At 28.7% G+C, this 23,070-nt stretch overlaps 1 protein-coding gene and 2 non-coding genes across 3 annotated transcripts; 1 reads left to right on the plus strand and 2 right to left on the minus strand.

The window, feature by feature from the left end:
- On the minus strand, window positions 1-72 carry Trnae-uuc. Its single transcript has one exon. It is a non-coding gene; the product is annotated as a tRNA-Glu (tRNA).
- Window positions 73-6,226: 6,154 nt separating this feature from the next.
- On the minus strand, window positions 6,227-18,007 carry LOC111689881 (protein mab-21). Its single transcript, XM_046946285.1, has 2 exons — window positions 16,803-18,007; window positions 6,227-8,660 (listed from the first exon to the last, which is right to left on the minus strand). Exons 1-2 carry the CDS (start codon window positions 17,548-17,550, stop codon window positions 8,311-8,313), a joined length of 1,098 nt encoding a protein of 365 aa, XP_046802241.1. The 5' UTR covers window positions 17,551-18,007; the 3' UTR covers window positions 6,227-8,310.
- Window positions 8,876-8,947, plus strand: Trnaw-cca. The gene has a single exon. It is a non-coding gene; the product is annotated as a tRNA-Trp (tRNA).
- Window positions 18,008-23,070: the final 5,063 nt, after the last annotated feature.

Below are 23,070 nucleotides of genomic sequence, written 5' to 3' on the forward strand. Positions count from 1 at the left end.
TTCCCATACCGGGAATCGAACCCGGGCCTTCTGGGTGAAAGCCAGATATCCTAGCCACTAGACCATATGGGATATGTGTTTTAAGCTATCGCAAAATCTTATATTAAGAAATTTTTAACAAATCTATTTAACAAACAATTTCTTAAAATAAATTATTATTAGTTGTGTGTTATTATAATGCCGTAAATATAGTTTCTATTGTTGTTGTTGTTGTTGGAATAAAAAAATTCTTTTAAACATTAAATTATGAAAACAAACAATATTGTTTTGTAAAACAAACTTTCCTGAGGATCCACGAATTCAAAATACAGAAATAAGCGAAACATTATTATTAATGATCTCAAAACGTAGGAAGCTCTATCCGAATCTTATACAACTTACTGCGTAATTTAAAAAATAAACTGATGGTTTCATTCCTGAAATCTACATATCTTCGCGACCTATGGTATGGTATCCATACTACGGAAGACGCACACTTGGATCCTGTAATAAGTGCCTTGATACAGTTTAGATTTGTGATCTTAAAACCAATTGATGTGCCTGATGAAGGCGTTAATCTTTGCAGTCTATGTTTGGATAGTTCTGACAAATCTGAAATAGTCGCTTTCCTACAAATTCGAATCGAAGATATCTTTTACAGTTTCCTACTCCTCGTCTTGACAGCTTATACAGAAGTCGTTGTGAGGTATACCAAGACTTCTCTTCAAATAAACTATGGCCTGTGATGACAGCAACAAGATTGCTGAGATAAGGATGACTTAGTTGAAGAAGATATGACGAACGTCATATCGTTTTTTACAACTTTTAGCGGTGAAAGATGTCTATGTCCCTGTCGGACTCTGTGACTCCGTTCAGACTATTCGGAGATAGTGTAGCCAAAATTTAAGCTGAAGAGAGGTTTCGGAGATAATTTTAGAGGAGCTATTTTTCTTCCGTTCAGAGTATTCGGAGATAGTGTAGCCAAAATTTAAGCTGAAGGGAAGTTTTGGAGTGCAGTAAATCAATATTAACACGAAGAAAAGATGCCTCCTCTATAACATTTGCATGACCTATGTGTCTACGCATCTATTGCACAGATCGGTTGGGATCCAATTTAACATTAAAATAGAAATTTGGTTGGTTTTGTTCTCTGAGCTACTGTTGTAAGGAATGATATCCTCCTTAGAACTTTATCAAGAAGTATCTAGTTTACTAATTTGTACAAATGTACATTGCCATTAAGGCAAAACACAAAATCACATCCAGGCTTTGACCAATAATTCCGATATTTAATACAATTTCTCAATAAAGAATATTTTGGTAAACTTTTCTTTTTCCAAGGTTTATTTTTCTGGACACTTCAACGAGCAATAGGAACATGTTTAAATAGTCTGAGAATTTTACAAAGAGCTGTTACTAATATCAAAATTTTGTAAACAAAAGTTCATTATTTTGTACCCTAAATAAAAATTTCTCCCAACAAAAATTTCAAAACATGCAGCTGAGGAAACCTTCTCTCAAAACTATTTATTAAATATTTATTCATATTTTTCTTAGTTAACAAATTAAAATAACTAAAAAAAACTAACTATCTGTTTATTTAAATTATGAATCTAGAGTTTAATTAGGCCTTCATTAAATTGACGTAGACAAGCACAAGCATGGCGTAGTTTGGCAAAATTCAAAAATATTTATGTAAATTTTGATTTTTTTTAACCAGGAGGTCTGTGGGTTTGGTTTGAAAGGGTTGTCTAAAATCATTTGATTAGACAAACAGACTCCATAATTAAAAATTTGTTTGCTTATCTTTAAAATCTCAAAAAAAAAACAACACGTATTAAGCAAAAACAAGATTTTAATAATTTTTTGTATTTTAATAAAAACAAAACATTATTCCAAAATTAGGAAAAACAAATCAAAAAGACTTGTTAACTGTTTGATTTTTTTAGAATTTCATTTTTTCCTCTAAAGAAAAAATGTCAAAACAAAAATCGTTTAATAGTTAAAAATACAGACGAAAATTTTTGAAAAATGTTTAAGTATGGGTCATAAAAATATACAAATTAATGACCGAACAATGAAATGCAAATTAAAGAAAATAAATTTTATTAAAACACATTTTTAAATTTAAATATTTTTGTTTTCTTTTTTTAATTTTAAAATTTATTTTATTTTTATTTAATATTTTTCTTTTTTGAAGATTCCACATGAATCTGTTTGAGTGACTGACCTCGGTTAATAAAATGTAATAAATTTTAAAAACAAAAAAAAAAAAAATCGTTTGTCTGTTTAATATATATTTTTGTTAATTATGTATGAAATTAACACGTTTTTATGGTTCAAAAAAAATCAATAACAATAATTTACAATTTAAACAGGGTCAGAAAAACAATGATTTTTTGGGCTTAGCAATAAAAAGGATATTTAACTTAAACTCTGTTTACTGGACTTAGTTCCACAAAATTTTCCAATTCCAATAATTAGTCTAGTCTATAGTCTAGTCTATAGTCTAGTCTATAGTCTAGTCTATAGTCTAGTCTATAGTCTAGTCTATAGTCTAGTCTATAGTCTAGTCTATAGTCTAGTCTATAGTCTAGTCTATAGTCTAGTCTATAGTCTAGTCTATAGTCTAGTATATAGTCTAGTCTATAGTCTAGTCTATAGTCTAGTCTATAATCTATAGTCTAGTCTATTGTCTGATCTGTAGTCTAGTCCATTGTCTAGTCTATATTCTTGTCTATTCTAGTCTATAGCTTAGTGTATAGTCTAGTCTATATTCTTGTCTATTCTGTATTTTAGTCTATAGCTTAGTGATCCAGTCATTTCTATATTCTAGTCTCTTATGGAAATACTTTTAATAATTTTTGAAAGTAAACATTTTTAACAATTTATCTCTTTTTTTTTCTTTTTTAAACCTAAATATAATAAATAATCTTCTAAACAATTTATAGCAAATTTTCTTGTAGTTAAATATCAATTTGTAAATGGCGCTTAAATCATGGCATAATACGTTTTTGTTTACTTACTCTCAACTTCAAATGAGGCAGTACAGCAACTGGCTAAAATGCCAGAAGAAAACAGAGATCTTCTTCTATAAGTTTTACAGCAATTTCCTTCAGCATAAAACTTTTAGTGGCCCATTAAAAATTGTACGTAAAATAAAAAAATAACACAAACAAAATATATATATGTATATAAAAAAAACCAAATAAAAGTGAACCTCATCCTGTGTGGCCGTGGCACATGATGGTTTAAAATGAACAGGGTGTAATTAGGTGCTTTTTATGCTGTCATCACCAGCGTACATGATTATAGGGTACTTGATTGTTACAATAAATGTTGATGTTGTTGCTATTATTGTTAGTTAGTTGTTACGTCGATTGTTGCTGTTGCTGTCAAGAATAAAGTAAATATTAATTTAATTTCTTGATGCAATCTTCCATAAACACAGCAAACAAAATTTTGTAAAATAAGGAGCCAGTTAGCAGGTTCATTTTTTTTAGTTTGTACTCTTTTTTCGTTTGCAGACCAAAAACCGTAAACATTTTGTTTTTTATTGCGTTTTATGCATCTTAAACTATGTTTGATACTAAATATGGCCCGCAGGCTATTTATTCTGTGTGTTTTTCACTGCACACTCACTCTCTTTTACTTGGGCTTTTTTGAGTACTCCAGGCAAATGAAGAAGTTGTTGAATATATTTTCCCTACAATGTTAATTGTATAGGAAAAACTGAGTTAAATTTTTGAAATGAAATTATTTGTTGAACTTTGGACATAATTACGGGGTTCAAGTAGGTATTCGAACAATGTTGTGTTGAAGTTGGTGAAGGGGTTCATTATTTAAGATAATTTAATGTAATAAATATAAAAATATTAACTATTAATACAATTTATTAGAAAAATTCTATTCTATAGTCTAGTCTAGCCTATAGTCTAGTCTATAGTCTAGTCTATAGTCTAGTCTATAGTCTAGTCTATAGTCTAGTCCATAGTCTAGTCTATAGTCTAGTCTATAGTCTAGTCTATAGTCTAGTCTATAGTCTAGTCTATAGTCTAGTCTATAGTCTAGTCTATAGTCTAGTCTATAGTCTAGTCTATAGTCTAGTCTATAGTCTAGTCTATACTCTACTCTATAGTCTATTCTATAGTCTAAGGTATAGTCTATTCTATAGTCCAGTCTATAGTCCAGTCTATAGTCCAGTCATATAGTCTATTTTATAGTCTAGTCTAGCCTATTGTCTGGTCTATGGTTTAGTCTACAGTCTATTCTATAGTGTAACCAATAGTCTAGCCTATAGTTTAGTCTATATTCCAGACAATACTTTAGTTTATAGACTAGTCTATAGTCTAGTCTATAATTTTGCCTATAGTCTTGTCTATAGTCTAGCATATAGTCTACTCTATAGTCTACTGTGTAGTGTATATTCGATAGTTTAGTTCATAGTCTATTCTGTAGTCTATTCTATATTCTATATAGAATTTATATTTTATTCTATAGTTAAGACTACAGTATAGTCTATAGCCTCACCTATAGTCTGCTATATAGTCTATTATATAGGCTAGTCTATAGTTTAGAGTATAGTTTAGTCTATAATCTAGTATATATGAAGGTAATCAAGTATATATGAAGATATATCCAACAAATTAGTCAGTATAAATTATCTGGAGAGTCATCTGAGAGTGATTGTGAATATTATCTTTTATAAATAAAAATTTTATATCTCTCTAGTAAGAATTACATTTTAACATTATTATGAAATCAAATCATTCTAAATTTGTGAATTTTTTTAAAAGAATCCCAAAACAACATAAATTTTTTTTAACGGCGCCATAACTTTAACAAAAAGTGACCCATTTTATAATACCTGAACATTTTTTAAAATTATTTTAATATAAAATTTATTGCAACTATAATTTAACTTGAAGACACATAAATTTAATAAAATAATTTAAGTAAAAAAACATATACCACAATTGAGTCATTTTTTCCCTTTAAAAACAGCAAAAACAATAATTATAAAAACAAAAAATGAATAAATAATAATGCCCTAAAAAATATGTATGAATGAACATTTAAGTAAAAATTAATTTTCAACAAATGTTTCAATTGTTGTTAAAATTGTTTAAACTACTTTATGACCATTGTTAAGTGTCTTTCAAATGGCTTGGTATTGACTCATTTAAATGCCAAACATGACAGACAACTGAATACTGAAACTGAAATTATTATTGTGTTGGATGTGAGACTCGTCACAATCCAACAATTGAATAAAATTATGCACAATTGACCATAAAAATGTATGAACAAATGTTTTTCCAAGTGGGAGTAGCAAGTGCTTAGGAGGTTTGTAGTAGCTAGCTATAGGGTTAAGGCTATGATTTTAATGCATTTTTCATGCAAGTATAACTTCTAAACTTTTAAACCTATGGTATCCAAAATTTAAACAATAATAGATCTTGAGTTAAGCTTTCATAGTATTAATTAAAAGAAATATTATTTTTACTCCTAGACCAGTTTTTGAACAACAAAGTTTTACTATTCTGTTTTAAGCAATTATTGTTTTTTTCTAAACTTATAGTTGTCAAAAATGACTGTAGGGTACCACAGTAGACCTTTAAGACTAAATGAATTTAAAATCAATCACGTACTAGTTATAAACTTTAAAGAAAAGTTAAAATAAACACGCATTATTTTTAATAATTTTGTCAAAATATCATTAATAATAAATTTTATTGTGTAGTTTTGTTTGTGTTTTTTTCTTGTTTAATATTTCTTTTTATTATTTATTTAACTGTAATTAATGTTGTTTGGTATTTTAAAATTAAATTCAAAATTAATTTTAATTACTGATAAATTTATTTTTGTTTAACAGTTTTTTTTCTTTATTTTATTTATTGTACATTTAAATAATAAATACAACTAATTAAGTAAATATATTTTAGGAATATCATTATAATTATTATTAAATTAAATTAAATAGTTATTTTTTTGATTTAATTATGTGTTTTTATTTATAATAAGTTTATGAAAAATAATAATTTTGTTTTAATTTTTTTTTTCAAAAAAATAGTCGTATACAGTTTTTTATGTTTGTTTTATATTTCTTTTCTTAAGCAGAAAAATAATTTTTCTTGGTTTGAATAAGCACCTTAAAATTAGGAATCTTTATTATAAATTAAATTCTAATTATTTTTTATTTTACAAAGTTATTTAGTAAGTTTTTTGTTTTATCAAAATTTTCTCTAAATATAATTTTTGGGATTTTTTTTTTTGTTTAAAATTTACAAGGTTTTTAGTTTTATAAAAATTTAACTTAAATTTAAATTATGAAATTAATAATTATTTTGGCATAAAACTTAGAGAAAAAAATGCTTAATAAATTATTAATTCTTTTAAGTCACTGGTTGTAATGTCTTTAATTAAATAAGCTTTCATAAGGTGTTCGTCTAAGTAAAAAGAAAAATTTGTTAGGAATTCAAAAGAAGTACTCTTTTTAAAAGTAAAGAAAGATTATTTCTTCTTTTTAACATTCAAATCCTGCTGCTGAAAGAAAATTTCAACCTGTGGCGTTCGCATAAGGTTCACATGGACAAACAGACAGATGGAGAACGGACGGACATAGCTAAATCGATTTCTAAAGTGACTTTGTCGATTTGTATACTTTAAGGTGGGTGTAGGACCAATATTTTTGGGTAACTACTTGTCAATAGTATAGTCTATTGATTAGTGTATAAACTAGTCCATAGTCTATGGACTAGTACAAAGAAAGTTTATACACTAGTCTATAGATACCCATTTTCCCCGTGCATTCTCTTCTGTATGAACTATATAGGTTTCATAGGGTGTCTAGTCCACATATCAATAAACAAGTATACACCGATTCAGGAATAGGTCCTATAATCGTCACCATACCAGTAAAGGAATGAAATAGTAATTTTGGAAATGATTTTTTTTTTCACAAACTAATAATGTAGATGGTGTTAAAAACCCCATAAAATATATAAAACGTTATGAATATTTCTCATAAAAGTTTTCACAAATTTTTCATCATTACAAATAGAATTTATTTGATACTAATTAATTTTCGACAAAAGTCCAGATCCAAAGATCCGAAAATGACTTGTATAATGCACATAAGCAAATATTTTAATGACTTATTTAACTCCCTATTTGTAAGCGAGTATTATAGACAATGAACAACTAAATAGTACATTTCAGGCTGAACAGAATTTACTTTAGGAAGAGGTTATTAATTTAAAAAATTTGGTACAGTTTTCATGTAGACAAAAGGACATAATTTGAAAACTTTTCCTTCCTATATTAGTTGCTTATAAGTAGTAAATGGGTCCTATTCATAAAGATTTATTCAAAGTTCAAAGCTTTTTCTCGAAAACGGGACCCTGGTCTAACAAAGATTTCTTTTATACTTTTCTCAATTAAAAACATAATTTTGAGTTAACACCCAACAAAAACTTGATAATGACTTGCAATTTTAACCATTTAACATACTTTGTAATGAGTACTTATCGTTCTGATTACATAGAAGTACTTTTATAACGTCTTATTAATAATAAGTTATAGAAATACTTTCTAATTCATTAGACTGCTTCTGCATGAAGATATACCCAGCAAAAATAAAAAGAAGTACTTCCAAAAGAATAACAAAGTAACTCTAAATTATTTTTTCACCTTCTGTGGAAGTGATGTTTATTGACTTCCAAAGAAGCGAAAAGAATCCGATTTTATTTTAAATTTAATAGCGTTTTTTCACACGATTTTAATTGACTGATTTTTCTAATTACTTGTGAAAAAATATCATCAAATTCTATTATTTAAATAAAGTTTAGCATTTTAACCCTTTACATGGTAACGGAAGTTTTTGCTGGGCAACTACAGTAAATGGTTTTACTTCTTCTTGAATAAAACCCTTCAAATTTCCTTAATTACCTCTTCAAGACGAACACACTTATAAAATGTCTTTTTGTAAAATGTAACATTTTGTTAAGTATTTAACAAAACAGATATGAAATTTTTTAAAAACCTTAAAAATTTCCATAATTTTTTTAATTTCAAAATTTAGGCCCCTAATAAATTATTTGCTACAAACTAAAATAAAACCTAAACTAAATGCTACAAAATCTAATAAATTAAATAAGCGAAAAAAATAAAAATTTTTGTTTAACTATTATACAATTAACTTTTGTTGTTTTTGTTATAACAATATCTTTGTGTTCAAATTTCCCCCCTTACAACCAAGAAAAGGGGGAATTTTTTTGTGTATGTTTTAGTTACTAAATATAATTTTGTGCGCCTTTTTTTCCATTGGGCTTACAATTCCTCTAAACATCGTGCATTTGTTAACATAATACGTGTTAGACGCCAAACTTGTTTGGCGGCATTTTCTAAAGCACCCGGTGATTTGCCTTTAAATAAATCCATATTTGGCAAAAAATAATGTGGACACCGACGGCACTGTAGACAAGAAATTAATTGCAAGAATATACCATTAATACGATCGGCAATACAATTCTCTTCCCATTCCATTTCCCGGGGATGTTTTTCACATTCGTAGAGCAATAAGGTTTTCAAGTGGTAAGAAGTGACGGGATTACCAGGCAGGTCTAAATGACGATCACGCAGGGTTTTTAAAATACTTAAACATCTACGGCGACTGGCACCTGGAAGAGAGAAGAGAGTAAGGAAAAATATATATTAAAAAATGATTAAAACATTGATATTTTAAAATAAAATTAAACAATAAAAAACCCCCCAAAACAACAAAAATCAATAATTATATTTAAATATTTTAAGAATAATTCTATAATGTCTCTTTACTTCTCTCTTTTGCGTTTACACTCTCTGTTATAATTATTTAGTTCTTGTTGCTTAACAAGACTCCGTGGCGCAACGGTAGCGCGTCTGACTCCAGATCAGAAGGTTGCGTGTTCAAATCACGTCGGGGTCAATTAAGTCGTTTTTTTTTTGGTTCTGTGTAATTATTTAATTTATTTCTTTTATTTATGTTTTTATTAATTTGTTTTTGGTGTTTCTGTCAATATTGACTTTATAATTAATAATCAATATATTCTGTTAACCATCGACCACTTGTTGGATTTTTATTTTAATCGTTTTAAATTTTTTATATTTGTTGTATTTGAAAATCGTTTAAAAGTCAAGAGTAGGTGTTGTTTTAATATTTATTCGTTTGATTGCAAATAAAAAAAAAATTATAATAAAATAAAAATCAAATACCGGGTGCAAATTTTTTAACTTTGCACATATAAAAGAGAACAGTGGGTTAAAAGTTGGAAAATATTGTCGGTATTAAATAAGCAATTGACTTCAATTTAAGAAGATAAAATCTACTCTTCCACAATGCCTAAAAAGAGTAAATTTCTCTGTTAGATCATTGCCATTTTTAAGTAATAATATCATTACACATAAATCTATCCCAAAAGAACTAGTTACAGCACTAGTTCTATGTCAGTATTCTTAGAGAAAACTTAGCTGAAGAAATAAGTTTTTTAAATAGAAATTTTGCAAAAAAATTAACAAAAGCCCCCTTCAATATAAAACAGAGAAATCTGTATTTATCGATGCTTGATCTAAAGACAACAACTAAAGTACAGAGTTAAAATAGTTTAAACTTCTACCCCACTGTGACCTGTATTTTTTTTTTTTTTTTTTTGGGATAGTCCAATCATGTTTAAAAACTTAGTCACTCATTACTCGTTTAATCGCACAACTTTCAACTTTTATTTTTAAACTTTTCACTTTTTATAAAAAAAAATATTAAAAATATTGATTTCATAAGTTATTTTTAAATTAAAACACAAAATTTAATATGTGATTTAATTAATTATCTCAGAATTATATTAAAATCTAAATAAACTAAATAAAACCTAAAATAAATTATCAACTAATCTTATCAATTTACACATAATATATAAAAAAGTAAACAAAAAGGAAATAATTAAATGATTTAAAAATATTGTTAAAAAACACAAACAATAAATTTGAATTATAATGATCACAAATTAATGACAAAAATAAATTCAAGTAAATGAAATTAAATGCGATAAAATACATTAATAAATTAAACATTTACAAGTTGTGTTATTAACAGTAGAACATAAAGTATTAAATACTAATTGTAAATCCCGTTAATTTTGTTTGTCACAACCATAAAATGTTTGTTATTATTTTTATTTTTTTAAAAGGCAGGAAATATTTTATTATAGCCGTCATCATTATGATTATAAGCATTATTTGTCACATGTTGGGAATTTTTTCCCCAATATTGTTTAAATAAATTATTTAAAATCCTTAATATAAATATAAAGAATTTTACAGAAATCTCATTATCTCTTAAATATTACGATCTTTATTTACCTAAGTCTTTAAAATTCTAATTTTATTTATGACACATTTGTGGAAACTTAATATTTTTCGTAGCTCTCCATCTCTCTTATCACAGAATTCTATTCCGATGGAAAAGGCTTATATTGAAAATTTGTAGTTTATTAGGGTAATAAAACGAAAGCTTTAAAAATAAACCATGAATTTCAAAGCCGATTGCAATGTTTATTAATATTATATCAAAACATGGGTATACCGGAAACAACACGCAGTCTGTGTAAAATATCCAAGTGCTTCATACCTTCACACCTGCAGTGTGGTACTTTTTCCACCATTGGGCTACTCTCCGCCGCCTTTTTTGCTTCTTACACGCCGGTGATATGCACTTATCTCAAGTCCTCGTGCTATCCCTAGCAGTTCGGTCGGATCGTCCCGAACTATCCCTAGCTACCGAACGTCCCGGTGAATAGCTATTTTAACATGTGTGAAGAAGTCAATCGTCACCCATAGATTACAAAGAGATAGCAAAATGCTTAACTTTATGTCCACTCTATTGCTTACAAAGGGTGACGATTGTCTTCACACAGAGTAATATGAAATAGAGACAACCAGGTGGTCAGATGTAAATGGAAATCATTGTCTTTTTCGGATGTATTGACTCTTTGTCGAACTATTGGGTCTAATCTCTGACTATTGCTGCCCGTTGCTTAACTTCCGAGATGCAAAAACATCACTTTTGTTTTCAATCAAGCACATGGAATACGTATAAAGATACCTTTCAACCAACACCAATAAGATCGGGAACATTTCTCATTCGGCGCACTCATACAGAGAACAACATCCGAAACGCTCACACTTAGTATACGGATAAGTTCCGTTTACCCAACATCCATCCTGTATTATATACCAACTGATTGAAAAAGCTTACTCCAACAGTTACTCCGCCCCGGGGTATCTATTGTCACCGCATTATTTCGAATTATGAACTTTACTGTTTATAAGTATTTTAACCGATATTCTCTTCCCACTATATGCACCCAAAAGGGAACTCTTTCCAATAACCGAGACAAGATAAAATACGAAACTTTGCCTTCCGGGCAACAAATTATGTTATTTTCTGGTCGTACACATATTAAATCATTTCAAGAAAAGTCCAACATAGGTTAACATATTTTCCAACATACAGGAGGCAATTAGGGCATAGTTTGCCGACAAGTTATAATATATCGTATTGGACTGTAGTTGAACTTACGAACATAAAGACGTTCGACGTAACAATAATAGCAATTATTGTACATTAGGTGGCACTTACTCATAACTTTAGGCGATTATAGGACACGTTATCAATGTATACTGGACAAACTGAAAGCCTATGTATCGGACAGAATATGTCGAAAATTTTGAAACGCATGACTTTAAATTGTGAAGCAAAATGGGACTAAACTATAACCATTGGCCATTAGTCTGATAGACTAGAGGGGATAAGTTCGAGGCATAGGTGCATTTCTTCGGATTTGATTAATACACATTTTTCTTTCAAACTAACTAACTAAACACTTGGCCAAGTGAATCCCATAGGGCCACTTGATATAAGGGAACAGTTTATATGATTTTAACGAGAACGGACACAACTTAATGAAATTGGTCGAACGTATTCAGACAAATGTAAAGCATGGGGGGGGGGCAATAAAATGCTTAATAGCTTTATTAGTTATTTCCAAGCTTTTGTTGGATTTAGATCGAAAAATCTTCTAATCGTTTTTTCATTGTTCTGAGTTTCTGTACATTGGATGATAATGCAATAGAGCACACAAAATATAACCTGAACTTAATGAACCTTAAAATTAAACTTATTGAAAGCTTATTTTTCTCTGATCCCAAATACATAAACTTTTTTATTTAAACTTTAGAAAATCATTCTCGTCAAAAGAATGTACTGACAACTTGAATATCAAAATCTTTAAAAGTAACTTGGTTTTAATGATTTAGGTTTAATTTGGAATATCAATATTTTTAAAATGTATTTAATTTTTACTTTTCTTTTTTCTTTCAGATAAAATTTAATAAATAATATAAACGTAAGTTAAGAAAGTTTTATAATAATCTTATTTTTTACTTCTCCATGAAAAAAATAATTCATAATTAGAATGAAATTTTTAATAAATAGTATGAATTGAATTTAATTATTTCCCTAAATCATTTGCATTCAGAAAAAGATTCGATTTTTAATGGATTTTCTGCAATAGGATTTATATGGAGGCCTTTTATATCCTTCTGAAGAAGCTTGTATGGAGATTAGGATCAATTACGAAAATCCACAGTGTCATTCAGGTTTTTGCTGATGTTTTTTGATATACTAGAACAATATTTATAATTATGAACTCAAAAGCCCTATTAGGGGGTACGGTTATATGGAGGCTAGGAATGATTTCAACTATTTTTAATGGGCTTTGGGTCAATTAAGATTACGAGACAAAACTTCATCTGATTGTTAACTGTATCGTGCTCATCAGTTTTACATGAATACGCAAATAGAGTATAATAAAATTCCAAAGAAGAAAATATTTATAATTTCATACTATTTAGGAAATTATTCATAAATATTAATAATTTTAGTCAATGCGATCAATTTACATATGTTAAAACCTTTTCTGTGTAATAGTAGTAAAAAAAAAGTATTGTTTTGCTATTAATGAAATTTTTAATTGTTACAATGAATGCAATAAACTTTTTCTTTAATATTTACATAAAATATGTTAACCCCAAAAAAAGTTGTATCTCTCTCTCTCTCTCTTCACCCTTTTACCTCTTTAACACGATTTTCTTAAAACAAACTAATTTAAAACTTTGTTTTTTCTTAAAACAAAAGAAATCTCAGCTGTTGTTTGACAGCAACAAAATAAACATTTAATAAAAATAAATAAATTTTAAATTAAAAAAACTCAATAACAACAACAAAAACATCAATAAAAAACTCAATAAAACAAGAAACAAAATTGTCGTCGTTGTCGTTTAGATTAAATTTCAATGTTTCACACAGATTTATGATCAGTTTTCATGTTAAAAGACGAAAAAAAACGAGAACCTGGAATTTCTTTTGTATGTTTTGTATAAATATTTTAGGGTTTTTTTAGTTCTTTTTAACGTAACGCTTATCGTTTAGATTATAATCTTTTTATTTTATTTAACAAAAACAAAAAAGTGAGTTTTTTTTTAATTTATGAAAATGTTAAGTTGAATTTTGAAAGGGATTTCAGAAAATGAGTTTTATTTTGAGGGGTTTACTCTTTTCGGTTAATTTTGCTATTAACTGATTATAGATCAGTTATAGGGAAAACACTCTCTAGTGATCTCTTGAGCCACGAAGAGAGCTTATTAACGACTCTCTTTTGGTGCTTGATCTAGATTAAACTTATTCAAAGTGCATTGCTATTACTAATCAAAAAAACATCTTTTAATAAAACACCCTTTCTTATTAATGCATAACTTTAGATTAACTTTTAAAATACAATTTAATAGTCAACTTTTAATTAATAGTTTCAAGTCTAATAAAGAATTCAGACTTTGTTCCAGACAAGTAAAGAAAAATTATAAAATATTATTTAACCAATCAATTGACAATTTAATAAAAAAAATAATAATTGTAAAGAAAATTAAGCAAATTAATGTTACACCCTGAGTTGGTCAGATCATGTTTGTCACTCGCAATAATTATTACAATAATTTAAAACAAAAACAAATAAATATTCTTAATAAAATATCAGTAACACTAGTAAAATTTTTAAATCTTTGTAATAATAATAACAGTAGTGTTTTAAAATAAAAATAGCTTATCGTTTATTTTATTTGAATTTAATTTACAAGTCATTATATCAATCGGCATATAAAGCTCTCAAATAAATCAATTATAGTTTAGGTTTAAGTGTGTCACTGATTACTGGTCATAAATTGTAAAATAAAATTTTTAACCGAATGACGTTTTTCGTTTTTCTTGTTTCCAGTACCATGAGGCTCTCTAAGTGTTTATTGTTTTTCTTAATTTTATATTTTATTTTATTTTCGAATCTTTATAATTTTTTGTATGTTCTAATCCCCCTGCTGTTATATGTTTTTCATGTTTACTATAGAGTATTTTTACTTTTATTAAGTTGGTTAATTTTATTGTTTTTGTATCTTTATGTCTGTCGGTTTTCAAAGTTTATGATTTCATATTTTAGACGCCAGTCATTTAACTGGTGTCACCTTTTGTTTTTGTAATTTCCAACATTGATTTGAGTAACATTTTTTTTTTAAATTTATAATCGAATAGTTTAAGCCGCACGTTTTGTGGGGAGGTAGTAGGTATTTATAGTTAAAGTCTATTTTGACATCTTAATTTGTGTTCGTATTGTTGTTATTAAATTAAATTGTAAATATTGGTTTTGAGTTTCTATCTATAGTGGTTTTAAAATAAAAAAATGATGTGCTAGTGTTAAGGATAAAATATTGTAGCTTTTATCAGGTAATAATTTATCTATTAAGCATTTTCTGTCAAAAATTTTCTTAAATTTGAAATCGAACATTTGTTTTAGATGAGTTCTGATATGAACTTTGGTCTTAGGTTAGACTCATGCTAATATTATGCAATAAACCATGTCACAAAAACATCCAGAAATTTATGAAAAAGCTTGAAATTGTAATTTACCAATTTAATGCAAAATTTCAGTAAAAATTGAAAATATCAAAGCTACCGAAAGACAACATTTTACTTAAAACATAGACTAGACTATAGACTATAATATAGACTAGGCTACAGATTAGACTATAGACTAGATTACATATATCAGGCTATAGAATAGAGTTTACACTAGACTATAGACTATATTATTGACTAGATTATAGACTAGGCTAAACTAAAGACTAAACTTTAGACTAGCCTTAAGACTAGACCTTAGTCTAGACGACAAGCAAGGCTAGACTATAGACTAGACGATAAACAAGACTAGACTATATTAGGCAATAGACTAGACAATAAATTAGACTAAACAATAGACTAGATTATAGACAAGACTATAAACCAGACTATATACTGAACTGTATACCAGACTATAGACTAGACAATAGAATAGACTATAGAATAGACTAGAATATAGGCTACATTATAGACTAGACTAAACTAATGTCTAGACTGTACACTAGACGATAAACTAGACTATAGACTAGACGATAGACTATAGACTAGACTATGGACTAGACTATAGACTAGACTATTGACCTGACTATAGACTAGACTATAGATCTGACTATAGACTAGGCTATAGACCTGACTATGGGCTAGACTATAGACCTGACTATAGACAAGACTATAGACAAGACTATAGACTAGACTATAGACTAGACTATAAACTAGACTATAGACTAGACTATAGACTAGACTATAGACTAGACTATAGATCTGACTATAGACTAGGCTATAGACCTAACTATAGACTAGACTATAGACCAAACTATAGACTAGACTAGAGACCAAACTATAGACCTGACTGTAGACTAGACTGAGTAAAGTTAGAACAGACCTTAGACTAAACATAAAATAGATTATAGAATAGACATAGGCTGTCGAATAGACTATAGACATAAAATAGATTATAGAATACACATAGGCTGTCGAAAAGACTATAGACTAAACTGTAGAAAAGATATATGGATTATACCCTAAACTAGACTAATGACTAGACTTTTGACTATAGGCTCAACTTAAGAATTTATTATAAACTAAACTATTGAATGAACTATAGACTAGAATAGAACAGACTCTAGTCTAGGATTCTAGGCTTAGCCATTTGGGATGTGCGATGATGAATTAGTCAGTCAGTAACGCTACTCTTTTATATATATAGATTATAGATCTTTACATGTAGAGTTCACATATCAAATAAAGCGCCTGAAATAAGGACTAGTAATCGGTCAGAGAATGGCGTAAGGTTAAGATAGTTTATTATAAATTTGTGGAACTACATAGTTATATTTTTTGATTCAATATGAATCCAAATGAGTCGCACATTTCATAATCATAAGCAGTGCTTATAGATCTATACAAAAATTTTAAAAATTTTGTTGACATAACATTGCAAATAATTACAGTAAAACTGGTGCCGACGGAGCTTTATCAGTCCAAAAAGAAACTGTAAGATCTTCGTAATGTTCACAAATCCAATTATGAATTTTAAGCTAGAAAACTTGTATATGGGTTTTAATTATATTTAAACTTAATTTAAAAAAAATCATTTCTGAAAATTTCTAAAGCATTTCCATTTGAACGATATCAATTTTTTGAAAATCTGCAAATGCAAAAACGAACACTTAACAGTTAAATTATTTAAGACTTTATTCAAAAACTTCAATAAAACTAACTTACAACTACCGACGGCAATTCCACCTTTCCCTAATAAAAATTCTTCCCATACTTCCCTCAGACTTACCTTGTAACAAACGATTTTCAGCATCTGTAAAGCTCAACACCCAGGCATCACCTTCCATAGCAGAATTTTTACCCTGCAACGCTATACATTCCTTCGATAACATATCGAAACCTTCAGTCTTAACCTCTGCAACAATATTAGGATGTGGCCATGGTATACCCGGTATGGGCCAATGTGAGGCCGAACGTGGCCACAGGCCGGCACACTTAAAGGCAGGCGTAATTTGTACAATAATCCTTTCGCGTATACGTAACTTCACCTCGGTAGTGTCGGCAATCATTTTCACTATATCTCGATAAGCACATTTATCACAAGCTTGGGCAACTAACGTTTGAAAACGTGAACGTATCTTACGGGCTGACAAGTAACCGGAAGCTGTTATAAATTCTACCCATAGAGACATGGAACGTTTGCGACCATCGCTTAGTTTGAGTACCGCACAGCCGGGCAGGGTGCCATCATCGACAAAATTTAAAACACCCATTTGATTCAAATATATGATGATTTCAAATTCTGTGGGTGATATAACTTCCAAACCCTCAAAGCGACCATTATAATCGTTAAGGGAGGATATGAAACGAGGTTCCTGGACCTCAACTTCTTTGAGAACATCTTGAACTATGCGACACACCTCGAGTATCTGTTTGTGTATCTGGGCTTTGCGTGTCTGAACACGATCGGCACAGTATTTATTCATTTGATAGACCATTTTGGATTGTGCCGCTATCATATCCGACGGCACTAACATGTTGCTGCTTCACGTTTGAACTTTGTGACAAAAAAGCTTTTATAAAGCTTTGTTTAGTAGATTAAAGGAAAATTGCTAATAATTCACAACTTTTCTGTAAGATTTGTTTGTTTTTTTTTTTTTACTTTAAGAAAATATTTTTAGGAACTTTTATTCTTATTTCAATTTTTATTCTTTATTTCTGTTAAGCTTTTCTTGCTAAACTTTGGTTTTATTTTTAAACTTTTAATATAATTTTCACTTTATTTTGGGTTAGATATATTTCTATATTTAATCATTTGTATATCCAAAATTTTCGTAATTTATTTTCGTTTTCTTTTAAGAAAATTACCACAAAACTTCTTTTATAAAACTTTCTTAACAAACACGCGACGTCACACACAATTACTCTCCACCACGTTCACGCGTCGTCAAGTTCTAAATGTTGACTGAGTTTCGTTTGCTGAACTCACCGCAAGAAAACGACTGCAACAACGCCAACAACGACGGCGGCAACGACTTCTCATTTATTTTGTTCAGTTCCTCTTCTTCTTCTCCTTCCTCAACTATGCTCTAACAAACTCTGCGTGTAATTTCTTATTAGTATTTTGTCTTTTCAGCTGATAACTGTTGCTATTCTTGTTACTCTTTCAGATACTAAGGTAGCCATATTGTTTTTGTCGACCCTTTCCGGTTGTGTGTTAGAGTGAAATGGTGGTGTTTTATGTATCGAGATTTGTTAAGAGTTTTGAATGTGTTTTTTTTTGTTTGTTTTATTTGTACTTTTGTATTTACTTTAATGGCTGGTTTTATCTTGGTTAGTTTCCTCTCTTTTGTTGCCTTTGACTTGATGTTTGTATGGGTATGCAGGGGTTTCCACCGATGTTTTGTATTTTTTTATTTGTTTTATGTGTGGTTTTATGGTTTTATAGTAGCGCCGTCAGATAGCGATGGCGCTTATGCCGTTTTATGTTGTTTTTTTGCAAATGTATTTGTTTAAACGTAAAATTGAGTATTTCTAAAGTTACCAGACGAAGAATTTGCAACATTAGGGCTTTGTTTAGATCTCCATTGTATCTAGGACTGGGATAGTTTGAAGTTAATCAATTGCTACAGGAAACACTTTCATCGTACCTACTGATCTCCGGAGAAGTCTAGGACTTAGATAGCATTAGGTGTATCTATTCTGCAACAGGAAGCACCTTCACTTTGAGTTTTGTATTCACAGAAAATCTAACAAATCCCTATTTTATCAATATCTTGACTAGCTAATAATAATCACACAAAAGCTGAAAATTCAATTTACATTCAGTGAGTAATTACTTTCAAAGTTTACAGAGGGACGTTTTTAAGATATATTTTCCTATAAAGAATGATTGCATTAGTGGAATGTTGACCTATACGTAGAATTTCTGAAGTTCTTGCAATCCCATTTTTCTCATGGCAATTAATTCAATTTATGGCGTAATTTGGTAAAAATTCAGAGCACTTCCACTTTTGTAATCATTAATCGATTGTGAAAATATTTTCAATATTTATTTAGAATCCTATTAAGTTTAGGGTTTGAGGACTTGATTCAAAAGCTTTTGAAAGCCAAAAATATATTCCCCAGATTTTTCTTCTTTCAAATTGCAGTTTGGCCCACAGTCACAAAAATAAAAAAATTTCAGAAAAAAACAGAAAAAAACAGTAATCATTATTTTTCTTTAATGAAGATCCAAAGTGATCGTGAACCTTGATATTCTCTATATAAAAACAAACTTTCCTTTAAGACATAATAGATTTCAAACCCTATCTTACGTTAAATGGTAAATCTTGTAAAGCCCTCGAATCGTTCTAACGATCCTTATTCCTTTTGTTTAGTTTAATTTCAATGTTTGTTACCATCTTATACCTCAAATTAATATGGTATTAATATCGACTAGTTCAAGAAAAAGATTCTTAATATCAAAAAAGTCGAAAAAAGAAATGTCCATTTCCAATCATTTGTATTAAAAGAATATTCAGAAGATGTAACTAACGCTATAGAATCTGATGGATATTAACCATAGTGATGATGTGTTCTACACAAGAACATTATGATGTACTTTTACATAAAGTCAATTTCATAAGTATTAGCTTTCATTCATTATATATCCTCTCATTTTACATTTTTCTCTATTTAGAGCGTTACTTTGAGTTTACAGCTAAGAAAAATACGTTATTTTTTAGAATTTGATGTCACTACTTGCCTAAAAGAATAATATCCTGCAATATCCTTGGAAAACACTTTTTCCATCTTTTATCAAAAATGAAACTGTAATACATTTTTGTAATTTTTTCTTGGTTCGGATATTTAGATATGTTGGCTTTAGTTTTATTCCTTTCGATCTTTCCCAAGTCATTTTAATGTACACGTTTTTTTTTTAATTTTTTCTCATTGACCTAATACGCCGTTACCGCCCCACCCATGGGGTAAATACGTCAAGGAGGTGGGGTAGACTTGTCATTAGTAAAATAAAACAAAATAATATAACAAAAAAAATATTTTACTGTTTTATACTTTTTCGGGCTTCAAATGATGTTAAGGAAAAAACTCTTATAGTTCACTATTATTGACATTCTATTGCAAACGAATATATTTTACCTATCACAAAAACTTAAAAAGTTAGCACAGAAATACTCTCACGTCTGCCTCACGTCATGTGTAAAGTTAAACGAAAACAAAATTTGATAATGTGATAAAATCGATTATAAGGTTTTCAAATTATTCCCATCGACAGATGTGCCCCAATGGCGCATGATACCTCTTTTACCCTACGTCAAAATAAAATGTGTGGTGAAGTTTAATCCATAAAAAGTCCAGCGTTTTAGATTTGTGCGTGGAAGGGTTAATGCACAGAACCTAAAATAGGTAATAGATTAAAAAAAAGCTCCATATCTTAGAAAATATGCATATAGAAGCAGTGATCTCTTTAATTTTCATCAAAAAAATTTTTTTTAATATAGATCTTTAAATGGACTCTTGTGATAAGTGAGATATGTTTATTCGAATTCAGCTGCAATTTTTTATGAAATTTTAAAAGATAGTTCTGATTACTATATGGATAAATAAGGAAATAGTATATAAACTCTATTCAATCACAGAGAATCTTAATGATAATTAAAAATGGATTCTTGAAATATGAACAAATTTAATATAAATTTCAGTTAATATACTCTCACAATTTACCTATATTTTCCACCATCTGGCAACTCTCTGCTCGCCCCATTAACAAACCTCTAATAAATGTGTTTACTATAAATTACCACAAAGTCTCCGCCTCTTTTTTTATGCCTGATGTTTTAAAAGGCGCACACTTCTACTAATTCTAAAAACAAACAAACAAAATAAATAAATAAACAGAAAAACTCACATAGATAAGCACTAATACAAACAAATCTGTGAAAAACAAAATAAAACTCTTGGCACTCTCTCTTTTTTTCTGAACAAAACTGAGGGAACGAAAGCGAAAACAGAAATGAATAAAACCACCACCAACAACAGCAACAACGACAACAAGTCAAAAATTAAACAAATACAGTAGCAGATTGTATTAAACAAACATACTGATGAGTACGGTTAAACGAGGATTGTTAGGGAGGTAAATAAATGGAAGCGGAAACAGACTTTTTCAAGTTTTAAGGGAAATATAGTGATAATAGGGGGTAATACAGTTGATATCAGTCTAAACATAGAATACCAAGTTAAGATTCACTCTGAGAATGTTCTATGAACTATGATCTTTGGCACTAGTTACTTCACTGATCCAAAGTAATGTAAAATGGAAAATGGAGAAATATTTTGCCGTATAAAAGTTTATGATAAATAAAGTAAATACAGCGCCATACAAACTACTACTTTTGGTGGTAACCATAATTTCTATGACTACCCTCGTATATGTATATAAAATTCATATAAAAAATACTATAACAATATAATACTTTTATGTAGTATGTATGTACGAAATAAATTCAGCAACAACAATAACAAAATTAAATGTACACATAATGTGGCATCATAAATTCATAAGGAACAACCATTCAAACACATACATACATACATACATACATACATACATACATACATACATACATACATACATACATACATACATACATACATACATACACTTCAACATTCAAGGATGAAGAGACTAGAGAGGCATAAGCAGTTTAGTGGCATAATACCATTTAGTAAATGGAGTAGAAGACAGACATTCATGTTAAAAAATAAAATGTATAAAGAGATACAAATATACATAAATGGTGTGAAAGAAGGAAGTTGTTTGTTGTGTTGCCTTAACAAGGGAAGAAATAATAAAATTACCATTTATTCCTTAACTTTTTCTGGTATTTTGTAGTTGTTGTTCTTAAAATTATCGATCCAAATTCTGGGGAGTTTGAAGAAATCATAACAACAACTCATGTGGTGTTTGTTTATATATAAAAAAGAGCTTCCTTTAGATGTTAAAATTCTCTATAATAGAAGAGAACACTTGGTGTTTTTCTTTTCTTACTCTAGATACTCCATTATAACGATTTAAGTCATTGGGGTTACTGAAATTGTATTGCTCTTACCATTGTTGGGGTTTTCTTCGAAGCCAGGGGATGTTTAATTTTATTATTGTCATTACTTTTCTGTGTGTTGTTTTCAGTTGTCTGCTTTGCAACAAGGACATTATTTATGTTTCCTTTGGTGGCTGGGAGACATAATTAATGATATTTAAACATGAAATTAATGCTAATGCTATAAATAAGGTTTTTGAGGCACTATTTACAATAAAAATTAATAAATTTTTAATATTTTTTATGAAATTAAAATGAAAAAAAATTATTAAAATCGTCTGTATATTATTTAAAAAAAAACTTTCCAATTGAGAAAAGAATGAAAAGCTGTGATAAGTTGCTTTGTGTGAAAATCCTAAAATCGACTGAAGATCCATAAATAATGCTATAATAATAATGTAAATAAAAATCTGTGATCACTTATATTTCCTTTAAAAATTTAATTTAAAAAAAATCATTTCAACGGGATGTATATCCTTAAATAATGCTCCAATGGAGAAAATAATCTAAATATGTAATAGTTATTGAACATGTGTTTTATACCTTTACAATTTGATGTAAATCACTTAAAACGCTCCTATTGAGACAACATCATCACTAATATTTTCCTTAAATTAAGCTCCAATTGAAAAAAATATCTGTTTAAAAATTATTTCCATAAAGACCGGATGTAAATCATTTAAAACGCTTAAAAAAAAGTTAATATAAGTGATAACTCATATTTTATATTAAAAATGCATTTTTGTATTAAACATATTAAATTGGAACTTAGAGACGTAGAATGATATAATTAAGAAAAAAGTAAAAAATTGTGATCACTGATATAATTGGCTGTATATCCTTGGAAAAATATAAATTGGGAAAATAGTCATATTCTCACTATTTTCTCTATTGGAGGAACGCTAGTATTTTTCATACAAAAATGTTTCTTTTAACTAAAATCGGTTGTCTATC

This window comes from Lucilia cuprina, chromosome 3, assembly GCF_022045245.1.
Source record: "Lucilia cuprina isolate Lc7/37 chromosome 3, ASM2204524v1, whole genome shotgun sequence".
In the NCBI taxonomy this organism is placed as follows: Eukaryota; Metazoa; Arthropoda; class Insecta; order Diptera; family Calliphoridae; genus Lucilia; species Lucilia cuprina.